We start from the raw sequence: 24718 nt of genomic DNA on the forward strand, positions 1-24718 counted from the left end.
TGGCATATCTTTGTGTGTGACATTTTCAAGACCATTAAACTAACCTGTATCCTTTAAATAAATCTCTTTTTCCCCCCATAAAGATAGCCAGAATCTGTTTTTTGCTTATAACCAAAGATATTTACCTGGTAATCCCATATTTAACTTTCTTAGCCTCCCAGAGCTCCTTCCAAATACCCAGGATTATGGGCCATCAGTTCTGTCCATGACAACCTTGGGCCAAAGCTCAAGATATTGGTCTTTCCTCTACACCCCACATCACATCAACGTCTCTGCACAGTTTACTTTCTTGGATTTTCCTGTATTTTTCCTAGGCTTCTCTACAAATGTTATTACTTCTTCTTGTCTTTTGTGTTATCTCTTGTTACTACTTCCATCAGTAGTACTCAAATACTTGTAGTATTTGAAAGTAACTCCACTTACATTTACCACATGAGGAAATTCTAATGTCAGAAAGATTATTTTCTATATAAGCACTTCCCAAGCTAGAGATTAAAAAATCCCCTTATAGAGCTGTTAACAGAAGTTTGGAAAAACCCAAACAGTGTTTCACAAATTTCTTTAGCTTATAGATAAATTTAAATAGTTTTTTTTTTTTTTTAACTTTAGGGCATCTGAGAGAATTTAATTTTCTAAGAGGTATTATAAATCACCAATACAGATATTAAACATTAACAAAAGACTTGATCTTTTGTTCTCTAAGTACTAAGTTAGCATCTTCTTGGTGATCACTGAGTCAATTTGGGAACTGGTTTATATGATGAGAAAATGATCAGTCCATTGGTCTTTCCCACTTTTTTCTTTTGAAAGAAATCTTGAGTATCTGTTTCTAAGGCATGTTGCCCGACTTCGTAAATGGCTCATGTAGAGAGAGCAGTGTCAAGGAATAACATCACCTATATTTCAGAAGTGGTTGAGGAGTATGAGCTGCTTTGCCTCTACACTGCAACATCTTGGTTCTGTGCAGGGGTGGTAGGGGAGGGTGGAGCTGTGTTTGCAGCTGGGTAGGACTGAGTCTTCTCTAGGTCACTTCTGTCTCTGTTCCAGCAGCAGCTCTTACCTCTTAATCTACTGTTCGTGGTCTCAGCTGGTGCCTCCTTCAGTAAAAGCTGAAGAGTGCTAGGGTAAATGAGAAACCAAGTACCTCTTCTGTATTAATTCAGTGACCTATGCTACAAGCTTGAGAAGGAGACAAATGGAACAACTGAACTACACAGACTGTGACAGGAATTATAATTAAGCTTAAATACTGGTCTATGTCCATGTTTGATGAATTTTCCTGATTCTAGAAGGCCAAGGAATACTTGTAATTAAAAATTGATATTCACAGTAGCTCCTGAAGACTTTTTTCTTTCTTTCCCAGCTGAGTGCACTGAAAGCTCCCTGTGGAGTACACAGGAAGCAGGTATTTTGTTTTCTTTTTTTTTTTTCTTTTTGAGACAGAGTCTTGCTCTGTCACCCAGGCTGGAGTGCAGTGGCATTATCTTGGCTCACTGCAACCTCCACCTCCCGGGCTCAAGTGATTCTCCTGCCTCAGCCTCATTAGTAGCTGGGATTACAGGTGCATGACTAATTTTTTATATTTTTAGTAGAGGTGGGATTTTGCCATGTTGGCCAGGCTGGTCTCGAACTCCTGACCTCAGATGATCTACCTCCTCAGCCTCCCAAAGTGCTGTGATTACAGGCGTGAGCCACTACACACGGTCAGGTATTTTGTTTTCCATTTTAGATGAGTTAACTAAAACTGGCTTTGTGCTGTGTAACATTAGGATAATTGTGTACATAGGACTATCTGCTTATTAATTAATCAAGTTAGTCACTCAGGATATGGTCTCTACTCATAATCACGGCATGGGTGTAGGGAAAGAAGAAAGAAGGGTCATTACATGTGCCTTGTCTAATTTCCTGGGGCAACAAATGTTTTTAATTGTCAGAAATGTATTCGAACTGTGACAAGTACATGAAATCAGCCATTTGAGTAGTTCAAGTGGTAGTTCTATTTGTTCTGTGACAATACAAAAGATATTTCTTTTTGCCGTGAAGATAGAAAAGCATAGCAAAGAAAAACTGAATACTTTGATACAACTCATTTGAGAATGACACTTCAAGTGTCACCTGCTTGTGGAGTTTAAGACTCAATTTCCAAACAATCTGTACCCTCTTTTCCCCAAAGGATGCTACTCTGGTTATGCCTGTGTCTCTTCTATCTCATTCAGCCCAGCCCTGTTGCCACCCTAAACTATAGTGCTAGAGTACCTGATAACATAGGGTTAATGAAAGACTAACTCACTCAATGTAAGCAGCTGACTGTGACAAACTGCCCACTAAGGGCAGCTGCCCCTACAAACCTAGTAAAGAAGAACTCCACATGAGAATTATCCCACATTTGGGAAAATTTCTTTCAACCTTAAAGAAATTAACCCCTCACCTCTACAATTAGGCAGCAGTACACAGTAAGTTAAAGAACTCTCCAAAAGTCACATAGCATGTTAGGAAATGAACCAGGATTTTAATTCTGATAGGGACAGTTTTCAATGTATCAGCTAGTCACTAACTAATAATAAAAGTATTCAGATAACAATGCTTTCCATTGAACCTTGAGTAAGTGAAAATGCTTATATTAACTGGTTTCTTTGCAGATGGGAGAACTACAATGACCCTGGGACTATTTTTATGTAATATAATACAACATATACAAATATAATATAAAATAAAAACAGTGGCCAGGGTCATTGTAGTTCTCCCATCTGCAAAGAAACCAGCTAACATAAGCATTTTCACTTACTATAAAATCTAAGTAAAGTGTATTTCATACAAAATACAAATAGGACCACCTGTGAGTGCAGACACTATTCTTCATACATACGAATTATACTGTGGCTTTACACATATTAACTTTTTTTTTTTTCTCTGAGAGAGTCTCGCTCTATCACCCAGGCTGGAGTGCAGTGGTGCGATCTTGGCTCACCACAACCTCTGCCTCCTGGGTTCCAGCGATTCTCCTGCCTCAGCCTACTGAGTAGCTGGGATTACAGGCATGTGCCACCATGCTCGGCAAATTTTGTATTTTTAGTAGAGACGGGTTTTCACCACATTGGCCAGGCCGGTCTTGAACTCCTGACCTTGGGTGATCTGCCCATCTCGGCCTCCCAAAGTGCTGGGATTACAGGCGTGAGTCATTGCCTCAATTAATTCTCACAGCCACCCTGTAAGCAGGTGTTATTATTTTCATTTTATAGAAAAGGGGATCGGGGTACCAAGAGGTTAAGTAAAAACTGCCCAAGGTCACCACAGGTAGTAACTGTCAGAGCTGGGAGCATGAACTTGGTGGTCTGGTCACCAAGTGTGTGCTCTTGAGTATTACGCTGGTGAGGAAAGAGGGATGGCTGTGCCCCTTACCTGATAGAGGCTGACGTACTGTTTCCGCAGCCACTGCTGTCTTTGGTCAGGGAATTTCCTCATCTTTCTCACAGCTCTAGTGAGTTCCAACAATCCGCTGAAGAGCATTTTAGCTGTGTGCTTTGGTGCCACGAAGTGCAATAATCTATTGTCCGTGGTCTGAAGCCCATAGAGCAGTGTCACACCAGTCTCTGACAGGAACATGCTACCCAGTTTGTTCTGAACACACACAGTGTGTATATCAATGCCAGGGTGGCCCATGAATACAGCCTTCACTGCAAAAAGATCCAAGACCCCTTCCGTCAGGCCACTTAATCCAGCATTGCCCAGTAGTGGGAATTTTCCAGGCTCAGCTGTGTTATTAAGTACACCAAGTTTTGCTTTAGTGCTGGCTGGGGAGGCAGTTGTGGGCTTTACCCAGGTCAAGGTGCTATTGTCAGGCTGAAGCTGGAGGAAGCAGCGGGCAGAGAGGTGTGTGTCCTGGTCGTAGTGGATGACCGTGGCACCCTGCAGCAGGAACTGGTGCACATCGGCTTGGATGGACAGCACATACCATGGGATGAGCTCCGTTCCATGGTCGAAGGCCTTCTGTGAGTCCTCTAAACCATGAGAGTCATATTCTTTGGATTGCTCAAAGATATCATTGTCTGAATCCAACAAATCTCCAATTATAAACCTGAAGGAAAGAAACAGCAATTTGGTTTGTCCTATAATCAAAAGTGAGAACAACCCAAAGCCATTTTCACTGACACTAGACTTCATTTTTCATCCCACTATGAATTCAAATTAGCATAGGAAATACAAAATACTAAATAGCACAGAGTAACTTTTAATAACCGAGGCTGGGTGTGGTGGCTCATTCCTGTAATCCCAGCACTTTGGGAGGCCAAGGAGGGTGGACCACTTGAGGCCAGTAGTTCAAGACCAGCCTGGCCAACATGGTGAAACCCTATCTCTACTAAAAATACAAAAATCAGTCAGGCATGGTGGCATATGCCTGTAGTCCCAGCTACTTGAGAGGCTGAGGCAGGAGAGTTGCTTGAACCTGGGAAGTGGAGCTTGCAGTGAGCTGTGATCGCGCCACGGCACCCCAGCCTGGGTGACAGAAAAAAAAAAAAATTTCGAGTAACTTTTTATAACTGTATTCTAATATTCTTTATAACTGTATTCTTATCGTTAGCAAGGTATCTGACCATAAGCATAAGAAAACAACTACTAGATGAGTTACTGTATTTTTATTCTCAACAACAATAATCTTTATTATGTACTAGTTTTCCCTCTTGTGTCAGGAACTGTGTTAAATACTTTATGTACATTTTTTGTACTAAATCCAATCTACTTGCAAGGTAAGTTTTATTATTCTTTTTCTACCTATGAGGAAACTGAGGTTCAGAAAGGGAAAGTAATTTACTGAAGGTAACCCATCTCAGAAGAGACCAAGCCAAGGTAAGGTTTTGGTCTAACTTCATAGCCTGGGATTTTCATTGTTAGGCTTGTTTGCCTTCAATTAAATCATAAACAAAAGTCATGATCTGAATATACTGGGGCTAAAATAGGTAAAAACAAGACTTAACCGGCTGGCCGAGAAGTACCTCTGTTAAAAATAAAATACAATTAGTTCAAAGATACTCCTTTGAAAGAAAGTAGGCAGATTGCTTGAGCCCAGAAGTTTGAGACCAGGCTGGGTAACGTGGTAAGATCATAGCTCTACAAAAAATACAAACATTGGCTGAGTATGGTGGCATGCCTGTAGTCCCAGCTATTCAAGAGGCTGAGGTGGGAGGATTGCTGGAGCCTGGGAGGTGGAGTCTGTAGTGAGCTGTGATGGCACCGTTGCACTCCAGCCTGGGCAATAGAGCAAGACCCTGTCTTAAAAAATAAAAATAAATGAAATTTAAAAAGGACACTCCTTGGGAAATATGATCACGGTGGCCAGATAAGTAAAACAGTTCTCTTGGACTCAACGTTAGATTTCTACTCTCTGTGTGCGTGTGCGTAGGTGTACACAGAAAAGGCTAGTCTGCATAGAAAATTTAGCACGTTCCTTCCACTGAGTCAGGAACCTGGATTATTTGAGCCAAGAGAATCAAGGAGCAGTGAAGGCAAGGGATTGCTTCTTTTTTACCTGGCCACCTTGGCAGGAACCTGCCCAAGAGTCTCATTCTTTTCAAAGCATAGGAAGTTGTTAGTAAGATCAAGGTTTCTGCTGTTTGGTCCACAGACATCACTAGCAAAGTAGTGAGTAAAACTGTGAAGGAGCTGGTACATAGGCTGGTCCATGTGTCTCCAGGAAGGAAGGCTCTCATGCTCAGGAGACACTTGGGCCACCTACTGCCTCTTGATGAGGCAACGACAGTATCATGGGGCTTGTTGACACTCCTCAGTTTAGATTGTTGTCCCTGAACAAGATTATCATTCTTGCTTTCAAACAGCAGGTTCTACCTCCTTGCCCCACACGTGGATATTCTTTTAAAAAAAAGTCTACCAGAAATATTGAATTTTAGTGTCTCACAAATCTGATGGTGACAAAATCCATTTCAGAGCACCATACAAGAAATAGCCAAAAGTCCAACAACAATAAAATATATGCCTAGATTTTGGTGTATTCATGCAATGTCATTCTGTACAGCAATGAAAATGAATAAGCAATAGCTAACTACATGAAATAACACAAATTGTAAGCAAGACACACAAGAATGTATATGATATGTATTTGTGATACATAAATACATACATTTATGTAAATGTCAATTACAAAACCAGGTGAAACTACTATACTATTTAGGAATGCATATTAGTAGAAAAACTACAAAGAAAAACAAGATGTTATTGTAAAACTTATAATAGTTTTCTCTAGGGGGAAGCTGGTAATAATTGGGAAGGGAAATAAGTAGTTTAGGGGTGCTGGCAATGTTCTAACCCTGGGTGCTAGTTATACTCAGTCACTTGATAATTATTCAAATACATTGTTTCAATAAACTTTTAATTTTAGGATAGTTTTAGACTTATAGAAAATTCCAAAGAACATATACCTCACACAAAAATGTCCCTATTAATATCTTATATTAGTCTGGGATATGTGTCATAATTCGTGAACAAATCCTAACACATTATTACTAATTAAGGTCCACATTTTATTCAGATTTTCTTAGTTTTTACCTAGTGTCCCTTTTCTCTTCCAGGATCTCCCATTACATTTACTTGTCAGGTCTCCTTAGGCGATGACAGTCTCTCCTTGTTTTAGGTGCTCTTGACAGTTTGGAGGAGTACTGCTCAGGTATTTTGTGGAAGGTCCCTCAATTAGGACTTGGCTGATATTTTTCCCATAAGTAGATGCAGGTTATGGATTTGGGGAAGGAAGACCATAGAGGTAAAGTGTCATTCTTATCACATCATGTTGAGAGCACCCACTACCAACATGACTTCTCCCTGGTGATACTGACACTGATCACCCGGCTGAGGACCTGTGTGTCATGTGCCACTGTACAGTTACTACTATTATTATTAACTCATTTCCATACTCTACTCTTTGGAAAAAAGTCGCCATGCCCAGCTCACTCTTAAGGCGTGGGGAGTTATGTTGCACTTCCTTGAAGGTGAAGAATCTACCTAAGTTATTGGAAATTCTTTTGCACACAAGATGGATCTCTTCTCCCCCATTTGTTAGTTTATTTATCATTTACTTATATCGGTATGACCTCATGAATATTAAAACTTTGGGTGATTGATAATGTGATATCACTTTATTTATTTTATTGTTGTGGCCATTGGGAGCTCTTCCTGTTGGCTCTTGCATTCCTTTCACAGCTCCCATCACTGTGTTTCTTTTGAGCACTTCCTTACTACAACAAGATTCTCCAGGCTCATCTTGTATATTTTCTGCCCCAGTCCTAGAATCAACCACTGTAGGAGAAACCTTGCCCCCCTTTCTTGAAGAATGGTATTAGAAACCAAGATCTGGGCCGGGTGCAGTGACTCACACCTGTAATCCCAGCACTTTGGGAGGCCAAAACAGGTGACCCTCTTGAGGCCAGGAGTTCAAGACCAGCCTGGCCAACGTGGTGAAACCCCATCTCTACTAAAAATACAAAAATTAGCTGGGCGTGGTGGCAGGCACCTGTAGTCCCAGCTACTTGGGAGGCTGAGGCACAAGAATTGCTTGAACCCAGGAGGCTGAGCTTGTAGTGAGCAGTGAGCTGGCACTGTGCCACTGGATTCCAGCCTGGGCAACAGAACAAGACTCTGTCAAAACAACAACAACAACAACAACAACCACAACAACCACCACCACCACCAAGATCTGGGGTTACATTATATTTTAAACTCTTTTCCTAATGTTACTTCATATTATGAATTAATATTACTTCATTCACTTCATAAAAAGTGAAATAAAAAAATCATTTGCGTCTTATTTAGCTCCATCCCTCTGAAATTGCTCTCGGTAACACTGGAAAACCAATACTTATGTCCTTGTACACAATGGCTTCATATATGCCTGCTGCAGTCATCCTGGGTTTAATATTAAACATCACCACCTGTTTGCTGTGTGACCTCATTAAAACACTCAACCTCTCTGAGCCTCACTATTAGATGGCAAAAAGACAATGCTCATCTCATAGAATAATGGTGAAGATCAAATAAAATAACAGTTGGAAAGCACTTAGCACAGCGCCTGTCTTGGTAAAGTATACTCATTAAATATAGGAAGACCAATTCCTTGCACTTTTCCTTTCTCACTTCCTCTTCTCTAGGCTATCTCGGCCCAGCCGTTCCTCTAGAGGGGCTTTCTTTTTTTTCTTTTTGGAGAAGGAGTCTTGCTCTGTTGCCCAGGCTGGAGTGCAGTGGCATAATCTCAGCTCACTGCAACCTCCGCCTCCCGGGTTCAAGTGATTCTCCTGCCTCAGCCTCCCAAGTAGTTGGGATTACAGGTACCCGCCACCACACCCAGCTAATTTTTGTATTTTTAGTAGAGACGGGGTTTCACCATCTTGGCCGGGCTGGTCTTGAACTCCTGACCTTGTGATCCACCTGCCTTGGCCTCCCAAAGTGCTGGGATTGTAGGGGTGAGCCACCACGCCCGGCCAAGGAACTTTCTTCCGGGACCATTTCCACATTCTCCATGTCCTACTTCTTGTTATTTTAAGAGCAAAAAGGATTCAATTGGTGAGTGTTAGTACCCATTAAAATACAACATGTAAATTTGGACATAGAACTTCTGATTTTAATCTAACAAGATAAATGGTGTTTTCCATATTCCATGTAATTTAAGTTCTGAGTTAAGTCAAGCATGTTCCAGTGAACTACTACAAGCATTATAAAAAAATAGTGTCTGGAAAGAAAAATTATAAGGCTTTTCTGGAGCCTGTTTCTGCTGCTCAGAGATGAGGTAAGCTGGGAGAGAGGGGACGCTGTCTTTCTTGGAGTCAGTTTTTATTTTAGAATGCAAAAAAGAACTAATGCCAGATGGTAATAATTCCATTAAAAAGCAATCTTCCAGGGACTAATGCTCAAAATAAAATTGACAATTGTTCGTAATGAAATAAGTTCATTTCAAGCAGGAAACTAGTAGCTTTTGTCTCTTAGATGATATAGTGAATGTTATGCAATTTTGTGTCTGATTCTCTTAGAAGATAATTTCCTGTGAGTTTACAAGAAGGGATAAGGTAGAATGTTAAGACTTATTTAGGAACTAAATAATGTTAACCGAAGATCAAAGATGTGGTTTACCAGCAAAGAAAATACCTTATCAAACTCAGGTTGTATGACTTAAGGAGAGGACCAAGGAGTAAAAATAGAAGAAAGGTTTTTATCCTACTCCTAAAAAGCTTCCATGGTATCCTTCAGTTAGAAACCATAGACAGATAAACACTTGTCTAATTTCCCTGATGAAAATTTTACACTGGGTGATTGACAGGTATTTGTTAACCTGGTTAAATATTTTCTTTGTAAGGGTTCGTTTGCTTCCTGCAAATTTAACATTATCCCTTGAACATGAATCACCACGTGATAAACAAGCCTAATTTGATTTTTTAAGATAGAAGTAAACCTATGTCCTTTCCAAAGGCTCTTGCTACAGCTGTTCTCTCTAATAAAATCTAGTGTTTTTAATGCTCTCTTCTGGAAAATTCTTGCTTTTAATTAACCTAGCACCTTCCTTGACTATAAGCATTCTCTTATTATATCTAAGTAGTTTGTGGGTTTTGGAACCAGCCTGCCTGAATTGAAATCCTGGCCCTGCTACCTATGAGAGTAAAATGGAACTGTCACGAAGATTAAATAATTTAATCTATGGAAAGAATTTAGGGCAGTGTTTGCTTAAACATAGGCTCTCAATAAACATTAGCATCTTAAATATTGCTAATATTGTGGTCTGGCTTGAGTTTACTTAGTATTATAGAACAAAGCCATCCATACAAATGGAGATTCTCTGTAAAAATAGAGTCCAAGTTTCAAGTTGGGATTTAAGTGAGAAACAAGCCTAAGGTGAAAGTTGTGCAGGTAGTGGGAAAATGGCCTTTGTTACAAATCACAGACGCAAGATGGGTCTGAGGTGTTGGCCAGAGAAGTAGAAAGAGAGACAAATACAGAATCCCAGGTATCCCCAGCAAAGCCGGGGAGTGAGACTGTATGAAAGTCTGGGCTGGGCTGAGGCAGCTGGTACAGATAAAGGATGTTGTGAGTTGGGCATTGGTAAGGCTGAGGCCTGCCTGCATCTTTCCCCGTGGAGAATAACTGATTTCTTATCATTTTATGATTTGGGACATCCACATGCATACTCGTGTGTGTGTAGTTAATCCTGGTAACTATTATCTTTTCTCAGATATTCTGCTTAGCTTTCTTTTTTTCCTATCCCTGTGGGGTTGGATTATCGTCCAGGCGCGTCTCTAATGAGGCTATTGCGATAGAAGGACACAGAAAATACCTCTTTGCAGTAAGGGAGAGGAGGATGACTGAGGGTTCTTCTGAAATGTTGACTGCTACCAAGGGTGTCCACACCTAAGTGCTGGAGCCCCCTGTATTAGTCCATTTTCACACTGTTATAAAGAACTGCCCGAGACTGGGTAATTTATGAAGGAAAGAGGTCTAATTAACTCACAGTTCAGCATGGCTGTGGAGGCCTCAGGAAACTTACAATCATGGTGGACGGTGAAGGGAAAGCAAGGCACCTTCTTCACAAGGTGGCAGGAAGGAGAATGAATGCAGGAGGAACAACCACACACTTATAAAGCCATCAGATCTCCTGAGAACTCACTATCCTGAAAACACATGGGAGAAACCGCCCCCATGATTCAATTACCTCCACCTGGTCTCTCCCTTGACACGTGGGGATTATAGGGATTACAATTCAAGATGAGATTTTGGCTGGAGGCACAGCCAAACCATATCACCCTCAGAACTTCAGCTTGGCATTTTAAGGGTGTGATGCACACATTAATCATGATAGCCACCATTTATATTGGCACTTAGAGTGTGCCGTGCATTTTGCTTAATTTATATGCATCTCTCACATAATCCTCACAAAAACCCTATCAAGTAGTATTGTCATTTCCGGTTTACAGATGACAAAACTGAGGCTTAGTAAGATTCAGCTACCTACCTAGGTGACAGAAATAGTAAGAGGTGGTGTCAAAATTCAGTCCCAGGCAATATGACTGGAAGGTTTGAGTTCTTAATCAGTTCAAGCAGCCTCCATTGTAGGTTTCTGTCATCATCTACTTATATCTCATTTCTCCAAATGTACAAATCCTTCTTAAGGTGCAGCATGCCAAAGAGGGTCAACAATATTGAAAATGACGACAATAAGAACTTGCAGCTCCTATATGACTCTATACTCTTCTCTACACACCTTCATACTCCTCATTTCTATTTCCCAACAATGGTGCCGCATGCTACTCTTAGGTCTCCATGCCTTTGTATGTTTTTAAACATACAAATACATAGCTTATTTATTCTTTAGGCTCATAAACAAAAAAGTAATTATTAATGAGCATTATAATTCATATGAAATGTAATTGCAATGCTTTCAGAATTCAGATGTTCCTAATCTTCAGGAGTTAGACATAAAAAGAGGCTGAGGTTAGCCCCTCTACAATCAAAAGAAATGCCTTAAACATTGCAGGACAAAGGATCCTCCCCTGTGACTGAACAAATGGTGAGGCTCATGACCCAGCTCTACTGTTTATTAGTCAGACAAGTGACTTCAGCTCGCTAGGCACAACTTCTTCATCTGTAAAGAAGTCAGATAAGCCTACTTGAAGACCCCATTGACATTTCAAGATTTTTTCAGCTCAATTCCCTCCCTGCTGAGATCTTGGAGTTTGTTTTGTTGTTGTTGTTGTAGAGACAGGGTTTCACCATGTTGCCCAGGCTGCTCTTGAATTCCTGGGCTCAAGTGATCTACCTGCCTTGGCCTCCCAAAGGGCTGGGATTACAGGCCTAAGCCACTGGGCCCAGCAAAAAGAAATCTTGAACTTTTTATAATCAGTTTTTGAGGTTTCTATGAGTGTTTCTAGTGGTTTTCTGGCAGAAGTAGCTGTGAGGTTTGTGAAGAATTATAAGAGCACCCTGTAGGTGGGGTAAACCAAAGGACCATGAGATTGTCCCTTCTTTCTTTGCTGTAGTTTTCTCAGGGCTGGTGGTTGCCAAGTGAACAGGGGCTAGAGGTTGCTGTTTGTAGAGTCTCTGTTTCAGTCAGATCAACAAAGCACAGCTCCTATGGGCTTTTCAATCTGCACGTCTTTGGCAGACATAACCCTGCACTGGACATTTTAACATGGGGCTCTCAATCAGGAATGGATTCCCAAGTCCCGGCAAATGGCCACAGAAATAGTGCTTGCTGATCTGGTTTTGGTGAATTCCATTAAACAGTCCTACCACCTATCTTGTGTGTTGAGGTTCCTTTCAGAGTAGCAGTCACTTGAGGTAAGGAAGCTATCACTGGCACTTAAGTACACAAGTTTCAAAGTGAGGATTTCAATATGACTTCACAGGTTTTATAAAAGAAATATTTGCATTTTTGTGTTTTTCTCCCCTTCTAAGAGTGCTCGCAGCAGGGTTTGGAAAATGGGCAGTGGAAGAGAAATGTTCTTAGGATGTAGAAGATAAAATGATTAGGAAGAAGACAAGAGACTGTGGAGAAAATTAGAGACAACAATTTCATAACAGGTGAAAATGATGCAAGAAAGTTACCACTTGAAGGAACTCCAAGGGAAAGGAAAGGATAGTCTAGGGGTCTGACACTCAGTAAAAGTGGCAGTCCTGAAGGTATTTTAGAAAGGTCAAATGACATACACACACGCACAAACACACACACAGCCCCAGATGAAGGTTATTGTAAAAAAAGCCATATGAAATTCATTATTTTATCTATTTCTATCCGATAGGATTTAAGGAAGGAATTTCAGCCAGATACAGTACGAGGAAAAGGCATTTTTCTCCCAAACATCTGTTTAATTTTTCTTACAAATATTGTGAAACTTATAAAGAATTGTGATTTCCTCTTTCCTGTTACTGCTAGTAATCTCAGAACAAAATGTAGTCACTCTATAGACTATATAACATACATTTTTGTATGTTTTATTTTGTCCTATTCTTATTTTTCTTTAATATCCTCAATTATTCATATTTATTCTTAAAAGCATCTACAAAATCTTTTATTGGAAGAAATAGATATATACATAGATGCTGAGAGACAGAGAGAGAGAGAGAGAGATTAAGAACTTAAATGGCTCTGAGAGGCTTTCTGTGCAGATGTGCTTATTTGTAGAGGTCTTCTCTCTATGTATAGATTGCCACTAATGTTAGCAACCTGTTAAGTGAAAAATCTTTGAAACAATCTCTGAACAACTGGAATTACTGAACAATTAAAAAACCTGCAGATGCCTTGTGTGTGTAGGGTTAATTTTACCTCAACTTACAGAGCAGCGTTTCTCAAAGTGAGATAATTAACCCTCGACTTAGAATCACCCAGAGGTTGGGAGAGGTAAAAATACTGATTTCTAGATATCACCCAGACCTAACTAAGTCAGTAGATTTGATTTAAAAATATCTTAATACCCACCCCAGTACCCCACCCAAGAATTAAAAAAACCACTGTTACAAAAACTAGGAAATAAAAGATCACAGCTCTCCTCCTGAAATTTAATAATTTAATGTGTTGAATTCTTAGAAACGGCAGGATAGCTCTAGGTTTGTTTGCTTGTTTTTTTTTTTTTTTTTTTTTTTAAAGGAGTAATAGATGGTAAGAAGTTAAATTATGAGCAGTAATTTTAGAACAAAGCAGCAAAATGAGAGAAGTAAATTTGAATTCGGAATTGGTAAAGTTTGAAGATAAAGAAGTGTGGCTTAATGATAAAAGTGGCAGGTTTTGATGAAGTGTCCATCTGAAACTAAGCTGAAGTAGGAAAGAACTCATTAACAGGAAAAAAGAAGACATGAGCATTCCTCACTTTTAACGTGTAAAACTTACTGCCATCGGCTTTTATCCTTCAAGGAACTTTTCCTGGAGCTGTTCCCTTCACTGGGGCTGTCCTCCTCGTCTGTCTCCAGACTTCGACTGCAGCTCCGGATGACCTGAAAGATGCTGTTGACAGTGGTCTCCTTCTCCGAATTCTTTAAGCCATTTTGTCCCACTCGTTGTAAGAAATTATCTTGTCCACTGTAATCTGCTACAAACTACAGAAAAATATATCGAGAATTTGCTATTGCAACTTAATGTGCCTGGATAACCTACTTGGCTAGGGAAAAGAAATCATAACGTAATAAATAATGGCATTTGTGCCTATTTTATGGGAAAGAAAACAAGAGCCTCCAGGAAAAACATTTTTTCATTTCACCACATGAAATATCAAAATTCACCCTTGTTTCCACTGAGACAACTTTAATCCCTCTAGGAATCGACACTCCACTTCAAATTTAAAACACAAAAAACAATATTATTTCAGGGCTCCCTAAGGAGAAGTTTAGCCAATTTGCAGAGGAAGGGCATGGTTATTTTATCCTTATAGTGAGAATTGAGAAAAACCATGAGTAAAGTATGCTATTCTACGGAACCAGATAAAATGACTGGGCCCAAGCAAAACACTGAGAAGAGGTGATGTTTTGCTTTATTGCTCATGTGTTGTATAATAACACAGTGGCTTCTTCCTAGTTTTTGAGCTCTTTAAGCTCTTATTGTTTGTACAGTTGATCAGGAAGCTTCTCCCATCAGAGGTGAGAGCTGTGTCCGGGATAAGAGATGTGGAGTTCCCTCTTCTTAAGACGTGAGGAAGCTGGAGGGGTGTGGCCTGGGAGGCTTCCTTTAAGCGTTCTCCTCCATTTCTTGCCCTTTTATCCTAGCTCATAACCCAGAGAGATGCGGTGGTGCTGCCTGTACCTGTCAGGGGTTCTTAAGTCTTCCTGATATCAGGTGATGCCTTTGCTCCCAGGTGACACAGAAGAGGCTGAAGGTTGAAGAGAGTCTTCCCACTCCATGGAGAAGGCGTGTACATGACTGTGTGTGTGTGTGTGTGTGTGTGTGTATGTGAGAGAGAGAGAAACATCAGTAGTAGGTTCTGTCATCATGGCAGGAATAATCCTAGATTTGGGTTTGGTCCCAGGTAAGGGACTTCTCAAAATCTCCATAAGCTTCTTTCCGTTTTAGTCACTTCTTTCATTTTTAAACACCTTAGAGAGAGGTTTCCTTATCTTTTCCCTCCAGTTTCTCAATTCCCCGTCTCTCCAATGCCCAATGCCTTGGGTCAAAGCTCACACTATCCCTTCTGCTCTGGGAATCAGGAACAGGAGGCAATGAACCTGGGAGGAACGAGGCTCTGGGGATCAGGAGCCTGGAACTTGTCTCTACATGCATCTTCAGGCTCCCTAGCATCTTCCCACAAAGGATGAAAATAAAGCAGTTTTTTCTTCCACTGATGTGGAAAACTTAATACTGTCATTGGACTTTCTTTATCTCCTGCATCCAGACATTCCCACCCAATAAGAAAAACCTGTCAATCTTTAAAAACCACCAGAAAACAACGCCCTTTTGACTTGTACTTACACATTACACCTAATACATTAAAACTAATTTCACAATACTATGTCCCACACAGTGCTAGTTGACATTCTTTTCCACAGAACTTCCAAGGATCTATGTGCTACCCAGAAACAATATAACAATTATTAACCTTGTGTTCAATCAGTGATCATTTCTTTGGTGAGCACAGACAGGGCCTGATGAGACAGCCAGCAACAGTGGTTCTTCAGGCCAGGATGATTGTGAAAGGCCTTACCTCTAAAGTTTCTTCTTGGGAATTGTACCGCGGGCATATCTTCATGAGGCCAGAGGCGCCGTCAAGCACTTCACAGAGCTCCTTCAGAAACACTCCACAGAACGGAACCACCTTACAGCCAGGGATGTGCAGGGCACGTGTCACCACCTTTCTGTACTCACAAGAGGACTCATGCTGGGCCATAGCATCCTTCAGGCTCCTCATGGTCTCAATATCAGACTGGTCCATAAACTGCCACATTTTTAAAACTTTTCTTGACCTATTGCGAGTAAATGACGTTTTTTAGACTGAAGAAGAAATAATATAGTTTACAGCAAGGAGCCTAAATTCCATACAAATTCATTCTCTTTACCAAGTTTTTTTTTTTTTTTTTGGTGGAGTCTCACTCTGTTGGCCCAGGCTGCAGTGCAGTGGCGTGATCTCGGCTCACTGTAACCTCTGTCTCCTGGGTTCAAGTAATTCTCCTGCCTCTGCCTCCCCAGTAGCTGGGATTACAGGCATGCACCACCATGCCTGGCTAATTTTTGTATTTTTAGTAGAGATGGGGTTTTGCCATGTTGGCCAGGCTGGTCTCGAACTCCTGACCTCAGGTGACCCAAGTGCCTCAGCCTCTCAAAGTGCTGGGATTACAGGCCACCACGCCCCGCCCCAAGTGTTCTTTACTTGTTAATATTTATGTAGGGTTCCTATCCCCACCTACTTCCCCAGATAATATGAATAATACTTTTATAAATTGAAACTAAAAATTAAATAGGACAGATGCAAACACAAATAGGGATATGGGATATGTTAGTTATGGAAGCTGGGCACTGAATGTAGGTTTGCGTTTTTCTGGCAGCTATGGCCAAAGAGGGAAAGTAGAGGGTAATATGGTTTGTACAGATATTGGTGGAGGAGGACTGCCTGGGGAAACCTGGCCCATCTGGTCCTCTTGATCTTTTAAATATTACTCTTGGATTAATCCAGCCCCTTAGTGATCAGCATGAAGCCTATTGTTTTCACCTCTTCCATATAATTGATTTTTACTGAATCAAGCTTTGACATGAAGCCACCAGCTCATTTTTGGGGACCTTGTTGTTAAGTATTATTTGCATAACAGGATGTTAAGTGGGACTTTCCCTATTCTGAAACTCCTGCTGAGACCCACAGGTGACAGTGCACCACACCTTTTAAAGAGAGGCCCTCACAAGGTGTTACCTGAACTGCTTTGCCCAGAGTGGTCTCCCACTCTCCTTTGGCCCATGCAGAGAAAGTGGATCTGAGCAGATAGCTTGGGAATATTTCTCTGGGGGCAATTGTGGGAGGGCTCACCTTTCTGTAAGAGGACAAGGTCACCCCAAGTGAATTCCATAGGGACACTGACCTGTGTCCTGGGCAGTCTGTGGATCACAAGAACTGGTGCATGACTCTTGCCTAAAGATTGGAGGCTAGCTGGAGCTGCCTGATGGCAAAGGGAGAGAAAGGATTCCAGTAGACATGTCCTGTGCTTGCAGAGTTGGGAGGGCAATGTGCTATTTCTTGTGAGTCAGGAGGGGATACTGTGCAAAGAGGTGGGGCTTGAGCTGTCTTGAAGGGTCTGCCTGCCAAAAGATGAGACCCTAGCAGAAAGGGCCTGTGAGAACAGGATCTGGGGGGGCGGTGAGGAATAAGAGGTTGACCAGAGGGTACACTGCATTTTGCTAGGTAATGGTGCAGTGGGGAGGTGGAAAAAATTAGAGAGAGTAACTAGTAAGAAAACCTAAAAGCACCCTCCATTGGTCTCTGTGAGGGCACCAAGGCCAGCACAACTGCCCCATCAAGTAAGACTCTGTGTTCCCTCTATCCCCATCCTTTCCCCTCTCCTCTCATGTCCACTTTTTTTCTGCAGACATCCAGTTGCAGGGAAAAGTAAGAAAAAAAGACAAATTATATCTTCCCCACTACTACAAGTCTCGGAGACTGGTTGTGTTGTGAAACACAGAGAAATGACGAAGATATATATTGAATGAGATATTAAAATTTTGATTTAGATTAACTGGATTACAAAATCACTGTGTAATATATAAGACATCCAAAGACATAAAGAAGTACAACATGACAAACACCCATGTGCCAAGCTCTCAGTTTAAAAAATCAAACATCAACAATGTGGTTGAGGCCCTAGTGTATTCCTCCAAGAGCACATACTCTATTCTTCCCTCACCAGACAGGACCACCACTGGGACTTTGGGGTTCTCCTTTCCTTAAAATTCTTCGTACTTTTTCAACATATGCATCTATCACCAAGCAAGTTACAGAATTGTTTGTGTATTTTTAAACTTTATGTAAATAGTATCACATGGTAGATACTCTTAGACCGGGGGTCCCCAGCCCCTGGGCCGCAGACCGGTACCGGTTCATGGCCTGTTAGGAACTGGGCCGCACAGCAGGAGATGAGCAGCAGGTGAGCAAGCATTACAGCTTGAGCTCTGCCTGCTGTCAGATCAGCAGCGGCATTAGATTCTCATAGGAGCGCAAACCCTACTGTGAACTGTGCATGTAAGGGATCTAGGTTGCATGCTCCTCATGAGAATCTAATGCCTGATGATCTGAGGGGGAACAGTTTCATCCAAAAACCATTTCCCCCCACCCCCACATCCCCAGTCTGTGGAAAAATTGTCTTCCATGAAACTGGTCTCTGGTGCTAAAAAGGCTGGAGATCCCTGTCTTAAACAACTTGTTTTTTGTTTTCTGTTTTTTTAAACAGCCTTAAGTTTGCAAGACTCATTCATGTTCAAGAGCACAGGAGAATGAGATTGTGTGTTAATTGGGAAAGTGACTGCAAAAGCTACAGGATCTCTCAATGTAGCATAATCCAGGGTTGGGGGAGGGAGAGCCGGTTGGAAGCTTTGAAAGGCAATCAGATCAGAAAAGTAAAAGCATACTATGATTTCATACTACTAAATCCAGCTTGTCCTATAACTGGATTCTTATAAGACAGTGAGAATTCTTTTTTGGGGAATGAAGTAGGGGTAAAAACAAATGAAGTGAATGAATGAGACATGGTTCTCACTGGTTTCTTATTGTGTGAGTAATCGAGTAGTTATGGTTCACTTGGGGGCAAAGGGCAAACTTCAGCAAAGATCAATTCTTCATTGTTGAATTGAGAATTGACACTATTTTAAAAACTTTTATTCATCTTTATGATTATAAAGATACTAGATACTCATTGTAGAAAATCTAGAAAATATCAAAAATATAGCAAACCCACTTACAATTCTACCATACACAGACATTCCTTCCAGTATTTATCTTATTCTTATCTATATGGGTATATAAATATTGCTGAGGTTATTCAGGATAGAGAGCTTTGTTCCCAGATAGATTCATGTATTATGTGTCACCTGCTTTCCAATGATATAAAAACTTTTCAGGCCTGGTGCAGTGGCTCATGCCTATAATCTCAGCACTTTGGGAGGCTGAGGCAGGGGAGATCACTTGAAGCCAGGAGCTCCAGACCAACCTAGGAAATGCAGAAAGACTCCATTTCTTAAAAAATTTAAAAAAATAGCTATTGTGCTTGTACACTCCTCGTAGACCTAGCTACTTGGAAGCCAAAGTGGGAGGATTGCTTAAGCCCAGGGTAAGAGGTTACAGTGAGCTATGATCCTGACCCTGCACTCCAGCCTGGGTGATACAGTAAGATCTTATCTCTTAAAAATTTGTTTTTTTACCTCATGCCTGTAACCCTAGCACTTTGGGAGGCTGAGGCGTGTGGATCACTTGAGGTCAGGAGTTCAAGATCAGTCTGGCCAACATGTTGAAATTCCGTCTCTAGTAAAAATACAAAAAAATTAGCAGGGTGTGGTGGCAGGTGCCTGTAATCCCAGCTACTTGGGTGGGTGAGGCAGAAGAATTGCTCAAACCCGGGAGGTGGAGGTTGCAGTGAGCCAAGATTGCACCATTGCACTCCAGCCTGGGCAACAGAGTGAGACTCCATTTCAAAAAAAAAAGTTTTGTTTACAAACATCATTTTTGACGGCTATTTAATATTCCATTATCTGGATGCAGCATATTATTTCCTTTAACTATTTTCCTATGTTGTTCATTTGGGTTATTTTAAACTGGCACAATAACTAAGTAAATATTCTTGATTGTAAATCTTTGTACTTCTTACTAGTGGCTTAAAAGAGCTAAGAATTTAGAGGAGGCAAAATGTACAATGTCTATAAAAAACCAAAGTCACTTAACAACAAGTATGCTTTCTCTTCCCATTTAATTGCTTAAAAAATAAAAAAAATCGGCCGGGCGTGGTGGCTCGCATCTGTAATCCCAGCACTTTGGGTGGCCGAGGTGGGCGGATCACCCGAGGTTGGGAGTTCGAGAGCAGCCTGACCAACAGGGAGAAACCCCATCTCTACTAAAAAAAAAAAAAACAAAAAAAACAAAATTAGCTGGGCGTGGTGGTGTATGCCTGTAATCCCAGCTACTTGGGAGGCTGAGGCAGGAGAATTGCTTGAATCCGGCAGGCGGAGGTTGCAGTGAGCCGAGATCATGCCATTGCACTCCAGACTGGGCAACAAGAGCGAAACTGTCTCAAAAAATAAAATAAAATAAAATAAAATAAAATAAAAAAATCTCTATTATGTTGATAATAGTTAATTGCTTGGAACCTAAACACTTTCAAGCCTAAAAATGCACACATAAGCTCTGCCTCCATAATCATTGCAACGTAACGGTATCTGGCCACTTATCTTCTGTGTACAGAATAGCTGTCAACAAAAAACCTATTATACCTGGTACTTTCACCTATTTATCTGTAAAGATCAGTTTAGTTTTAAGCCAAACACAGGAGCATGAAACTAGGCAGCAGTGGATCTGGGGTATGAGCCAAAATGCATTGGGATCAGTGTTGAGGTCTGTCCTGGTTTGAGATTATTCCTAAATTAGGGAAATCACCAGACTTTACGGTCTTCTTGGATTTTGGATTTAAACTCAGCTGAATCTTACAGTCCCATTCACTCTAGGCCTCCATAGGTCATTCTGAGGCCATTCTTGTAATAAGAGAATCTAGAACATGGTATGTGGCAGCCGGCCTCCAAGACGGCCTCCCATGGTCCACACCTCCTGATTTTGTGGCTTTGTGTAGTTCCCACCCACAAGGAATCCACGCTGGTCCTACGTGATCAGTACAATATGGCAGGAGTGACTGTGTGTGATTCCTGAGGCTCGCATATAAAAGGCATTGCAGCCTCTGCCTCCCTCTCTTGGATTGTTCACTTCAGAAGGAGCCAGTCACTGTGCTGTAATGACAGTCATGTTGTGGGGTCAGGAAGCGAGGTCCCTGGCCAACAGCCAGCACCAACTTGCCAGACACAGAATGATAAGAATTATTAAAATAAAATAACTTTATCAAAATATGATAATTTTTTTCTTAAAAGAAATGTAATACACATTTTCTTTTTTCTTTTTTTCTTTTTTGTTTTCTGAGACGGCGTTTCCCTCTTATTGCCCAGACTGGAGTGCAATGGCACGATCTCGGCTCACTTCAACCTCCGCCTCCTGGGTTCAAGTGATTCTCCTGCCTCAGCCTCCCGAGTAGCTGGGATTATAGGCCCCTGCTACCACGCCCAGCTAATTTTTGTATTTTTAGTAGAGATGGTGTTTTACCATGTTGGCCAGGTTGGTCTTGAACTCCTGACCTCAGGTGATCTACCCACCTTAGCCTCCCAAAGTGCAGGGATTACAGGCGTGAGCCACCGTGCCCAGCCTACATGTTTTCTTTATAGAAAATTGATCACAAAGAGAATCAAAATCATCCGAATACAGCCTTCTATTCTCCAAGGCTTTTTTTTTTTTTTTTTTTTCCCACTTTTTCCTTCTTTTGAGCCATGCCTTATGCATTTGTATGACTATTTTAAATGTCAAGGACAGGATCATTTGGGTTTACTCTTAGTTAAGAAAGTTGAAAAGGACCGAAAAAAAAAAAAAAAATTAGAACTCTGGGAGCTGTCATCTCCTCCCCCAACCCCGAATCCCTACATAGGGACCTGGAGAATCAAAGAAAAATCTCAGTAATGTTTTGAAGTAAAATTCATTTGTAGTGAGAACCCTCATGAGGATGGTGAATCTCAGGAAGCAATAACAATAATAGTAACAATAGCTTCTCTTTATGAGGCCTTACCATACGCCAGGCACAGGTGTCAAATACTTTATATTATTTCACTGAATTCTACCTAAACATGTAGGCGCTTTTTAGTATTATCACCATTTTGCAGACAAAATAACTGAGGCTCAATGAAGTCAAGTACCTTGCCCAGATCACACAGCTATTCCTTGGGGGAACCAGGATTTGATTCCCTGTGATTCTGACTTAAGAACTCATGCTCTTCTTCCTCACATACCATGCTGCCTCCCATGGGAGTAAGAATAGTTACTTTATGCCAGGTAACTGAGGCTAAAAGGGGATAAAGCAGGTGACTTGATGAACAGAATGGTGATTTTGTTATTAGCTTGATGGAAAAGGCATAAGAGCAGGATATCGTAGTGGTCAAGATCATAGGCTTTGAAATCAAGGTTGCCTGCATTCCCAGCAATGCCAGGTGACCTTGGGTGAATGACTTAATTTCTCTTAACCTTAGCTTCCTCTTTTGTATAATGTGGAAATAATAATAGTATCTACCTGATAAACCTGTTTTGAGAATTAAAAGATACAATATAGGGAATGTGCATAGCCCATACTTGACATAAAGTGTTTGATAATAATGAAAGCTAGCATTATTGGAGTCCTATTGTCAATGCTAGCCACTGTAATTACTAAGGGAAGTTGGTGGTCTATAGCATACGGCACTGGAACACTACATAAGGCAGGCCTGAAAAGAGACAGGTAACAGTGGGGTTTATAGGACAGGAAGGGGAATAGTCAATGGTGGGGTTGATGGGTTATGCAACCAAGTAATTTCACTTGGGTTGGCCAAGAACACAGAATCACAGCAGACCCAGTGAAGTAGGATTGTGACTGGCCCACAGGGGCTGAATTCTGCAGCATCTTTGAGGGACAGGGCCTTTGGTGCTGAAAGAAGATAATACATTTCCCAAGATAATCATTTCCAATTACCTGGCTTGGGTAAAGGTGACTCCATGGACAATCAACTCAGAGCCATTTAGGTGATGAGAAGCAACTGTGCCAAGATAACCGTATTCCCCACTGACTATACCTGAGGCCAGCCAAGAACTCCATGACAGCGTTGTAGTTGCCCATGTTCCAGCAGCACTTGGCCACATGCACCAAATATGAAAAGACTTCTCGCTTCTCCTCCATGGAGCCTGCCGTGAGGATCAGCCACGTCACCCAGGAGCTCACCTAGAAAACACACAGAGACATTCACAGGAATTATATCCTAGAAGTTTGGCATTTTTTTTCCAAAAGTATTCTTTGTTTTTCTAAAAATATCAATTTGGTATTAGGAAATGAAAGACCTATAGGTCCTTAATCTCTTGTAACTCTCTCTTTATTTTCTTTAAAACAAGAAGGCTGAAAAAGGCAATTCATAAAATCCTTTGATCGAAAAAATGTCTTGAGACTATAAGAAAATAAGGCCTAAGGATAATTTTGATTGAAAGATATTTGACTGATGGACATTAAAATGAAATGTACTTAACCCATCAATTAAAGACATTTACTAACTATTAAAATACATAATATCAAATGAAAAATAAAAACATTTTTAAACGATCTTTTACAAATGCCTTATCTATTATGCTCCTCAAATGACAAAATAATATGAACAAATATTTATAGAGCACTTATTATGTGCTAGGAACCATTCTAAACACTTTACCTATATTACCTCACTTATCTCTCACAACAATTCTAAGAGTCAGGGACTGTTATTGTCCTCAGGGATGTGTGTAAGGTCTTCAACCACACTGACGGTAGCAAAGCCTAGGTTTGAACTTAGGGTGTCTGCTCCAGAGGTTGCACTATCAACCACTCACAAATGCCTGATGTGTTTACACAAACTCTAATGTTCTCCAGTTCTGGGCTTAAAGTTCTTCTAATGCAATTTGTTTTTCCTGCTACACAGATTGGAGGATAATATTTTAAAATGATCCATGTCTACACCCTCCCCTTATGATATGCAGCCTCTAAATCATCTTCTTCTGATCTAAGATTTTTTTGCTGCCACCTTTTCTTTTGTGCTTGGATGCTGGTGTCCACCTAAGTTACCTTCTCTATCCTGACTAGCATGTGGTTGATAAACTTGATTGTTAACAGAACCAAAGTCTTGGTCTTGACTTCACATGGCCCTACTAGCTCTGCTTGGTTCAGCATCAGCGCTGAAGCCTGAGCAGCGACACTTTTCTCTGGCCTAAGTGAGAGAGGCCAGAACAGAGAGTTTATGGTGACCATGACAACTGCAGGAAATAAGAGCTCAAGGTCAATAGCATACCGCGTATAAGTGGATAAAATGATAAGAATTAATGGCATTGAGTGCTGGCAGCAACCACAGAGGGCAGTGCAACCCCATTTTTCCAGATCGAGAATCCACGGCTCATGGGAGAAGTGACTTTTCAAGGTCACAATTCTTGTTGATATCAAAAGTAGAGCTCCCAGCTCAGTGCTCTTTCATCTGATGAAAGTTGACAGTTTCTTTCTTTCTTTTCTTTTCTTTTTTTTTTTTTTTTAGACGGAGTGTTGCTCTGTCGCCCAGGCTGGAATGCAATGGTATGATCTTGGCTCACTGCAACTTTGAGTAACTGGGATTACAGGGCCCGCCACCATGCCTGGCTAATTTTTATATTTTTAGTAGAGATGGGGTTTCACCATGTTGGCCAGGCTGGTCTTGAACTCCTGACCGCAAGTGATCCACCCACCTCAGTCTCCCAAAGTGCTGGGATTATGGGTGTGAGCCACCGTGCCCGGCTGAAAGGTGAGTTTTTTCGGACTTGGCTCTGGGTAGGTCCTCCTAAGCACTCAGTTTGGAGCTGCACATGTGAAGGCAGAGCAGGAATAAAAGCAGAAAATGCTGAGAAGAGTCCAAAATAAGCGCAAAGAGATGAAAAAACAAAATGAATGGTTGCTCACACCT

At 41.1% G+C, this 24718-nt stretch overlaps 1 protein-coding gene across 3 annotated transcripts in view; it reads right to left on the bottom strand.

Annotated features, from left to right (window-relative positions):
- PLCE1 (phospholipase C, epsilon 1) overlaps positions 1 to 24718 on the bottom strand; it is a 348582-nt gene that overhangs the window by 77427 nt on the left and 246437 nt on the right. For all 3 annotated transcript variants that reach the window (XM_011988462.1, XM_011988460.1, XM_011988463.1), the window contains 4 exons: positions 22844 to 22989; positions 15669 to 15927; positions 13868 to 14073; positions 3400 to 4075 (listed from right to left, as the gene is read on the bottom strand). In XM_011988462.1, the coding sequence (XP_011843852.1) occupies positions 3400 to 4075; positions 13868 to 14073; positions 15669 to 15927; positions 22844 to 22989 (1287 nt within the window). The remainder of the gene's footprint in view (positions 1 to 3399; positions 4076 to 13867; positions 14074 to 15668; positions 15928 to 22843; positions 22990 to 24718) is intronic.

Source organism: Mandrillus leucophaeus, unplaced genomic scaffold, assembly GCF_000951045.1.
Source record: "Mandrillus leucophaeus isolate KB7577 unplaced genomic scaffold, Mleu.le_1.0 Scaffold331, whole genome shotgun sequence".
Lineage (NCBI taxonomy): Eukaryota > Metazoa > Chordata > Mammalia > Primates > Cercopithecidae > Mandrillus > Mandrillus leucophaeus.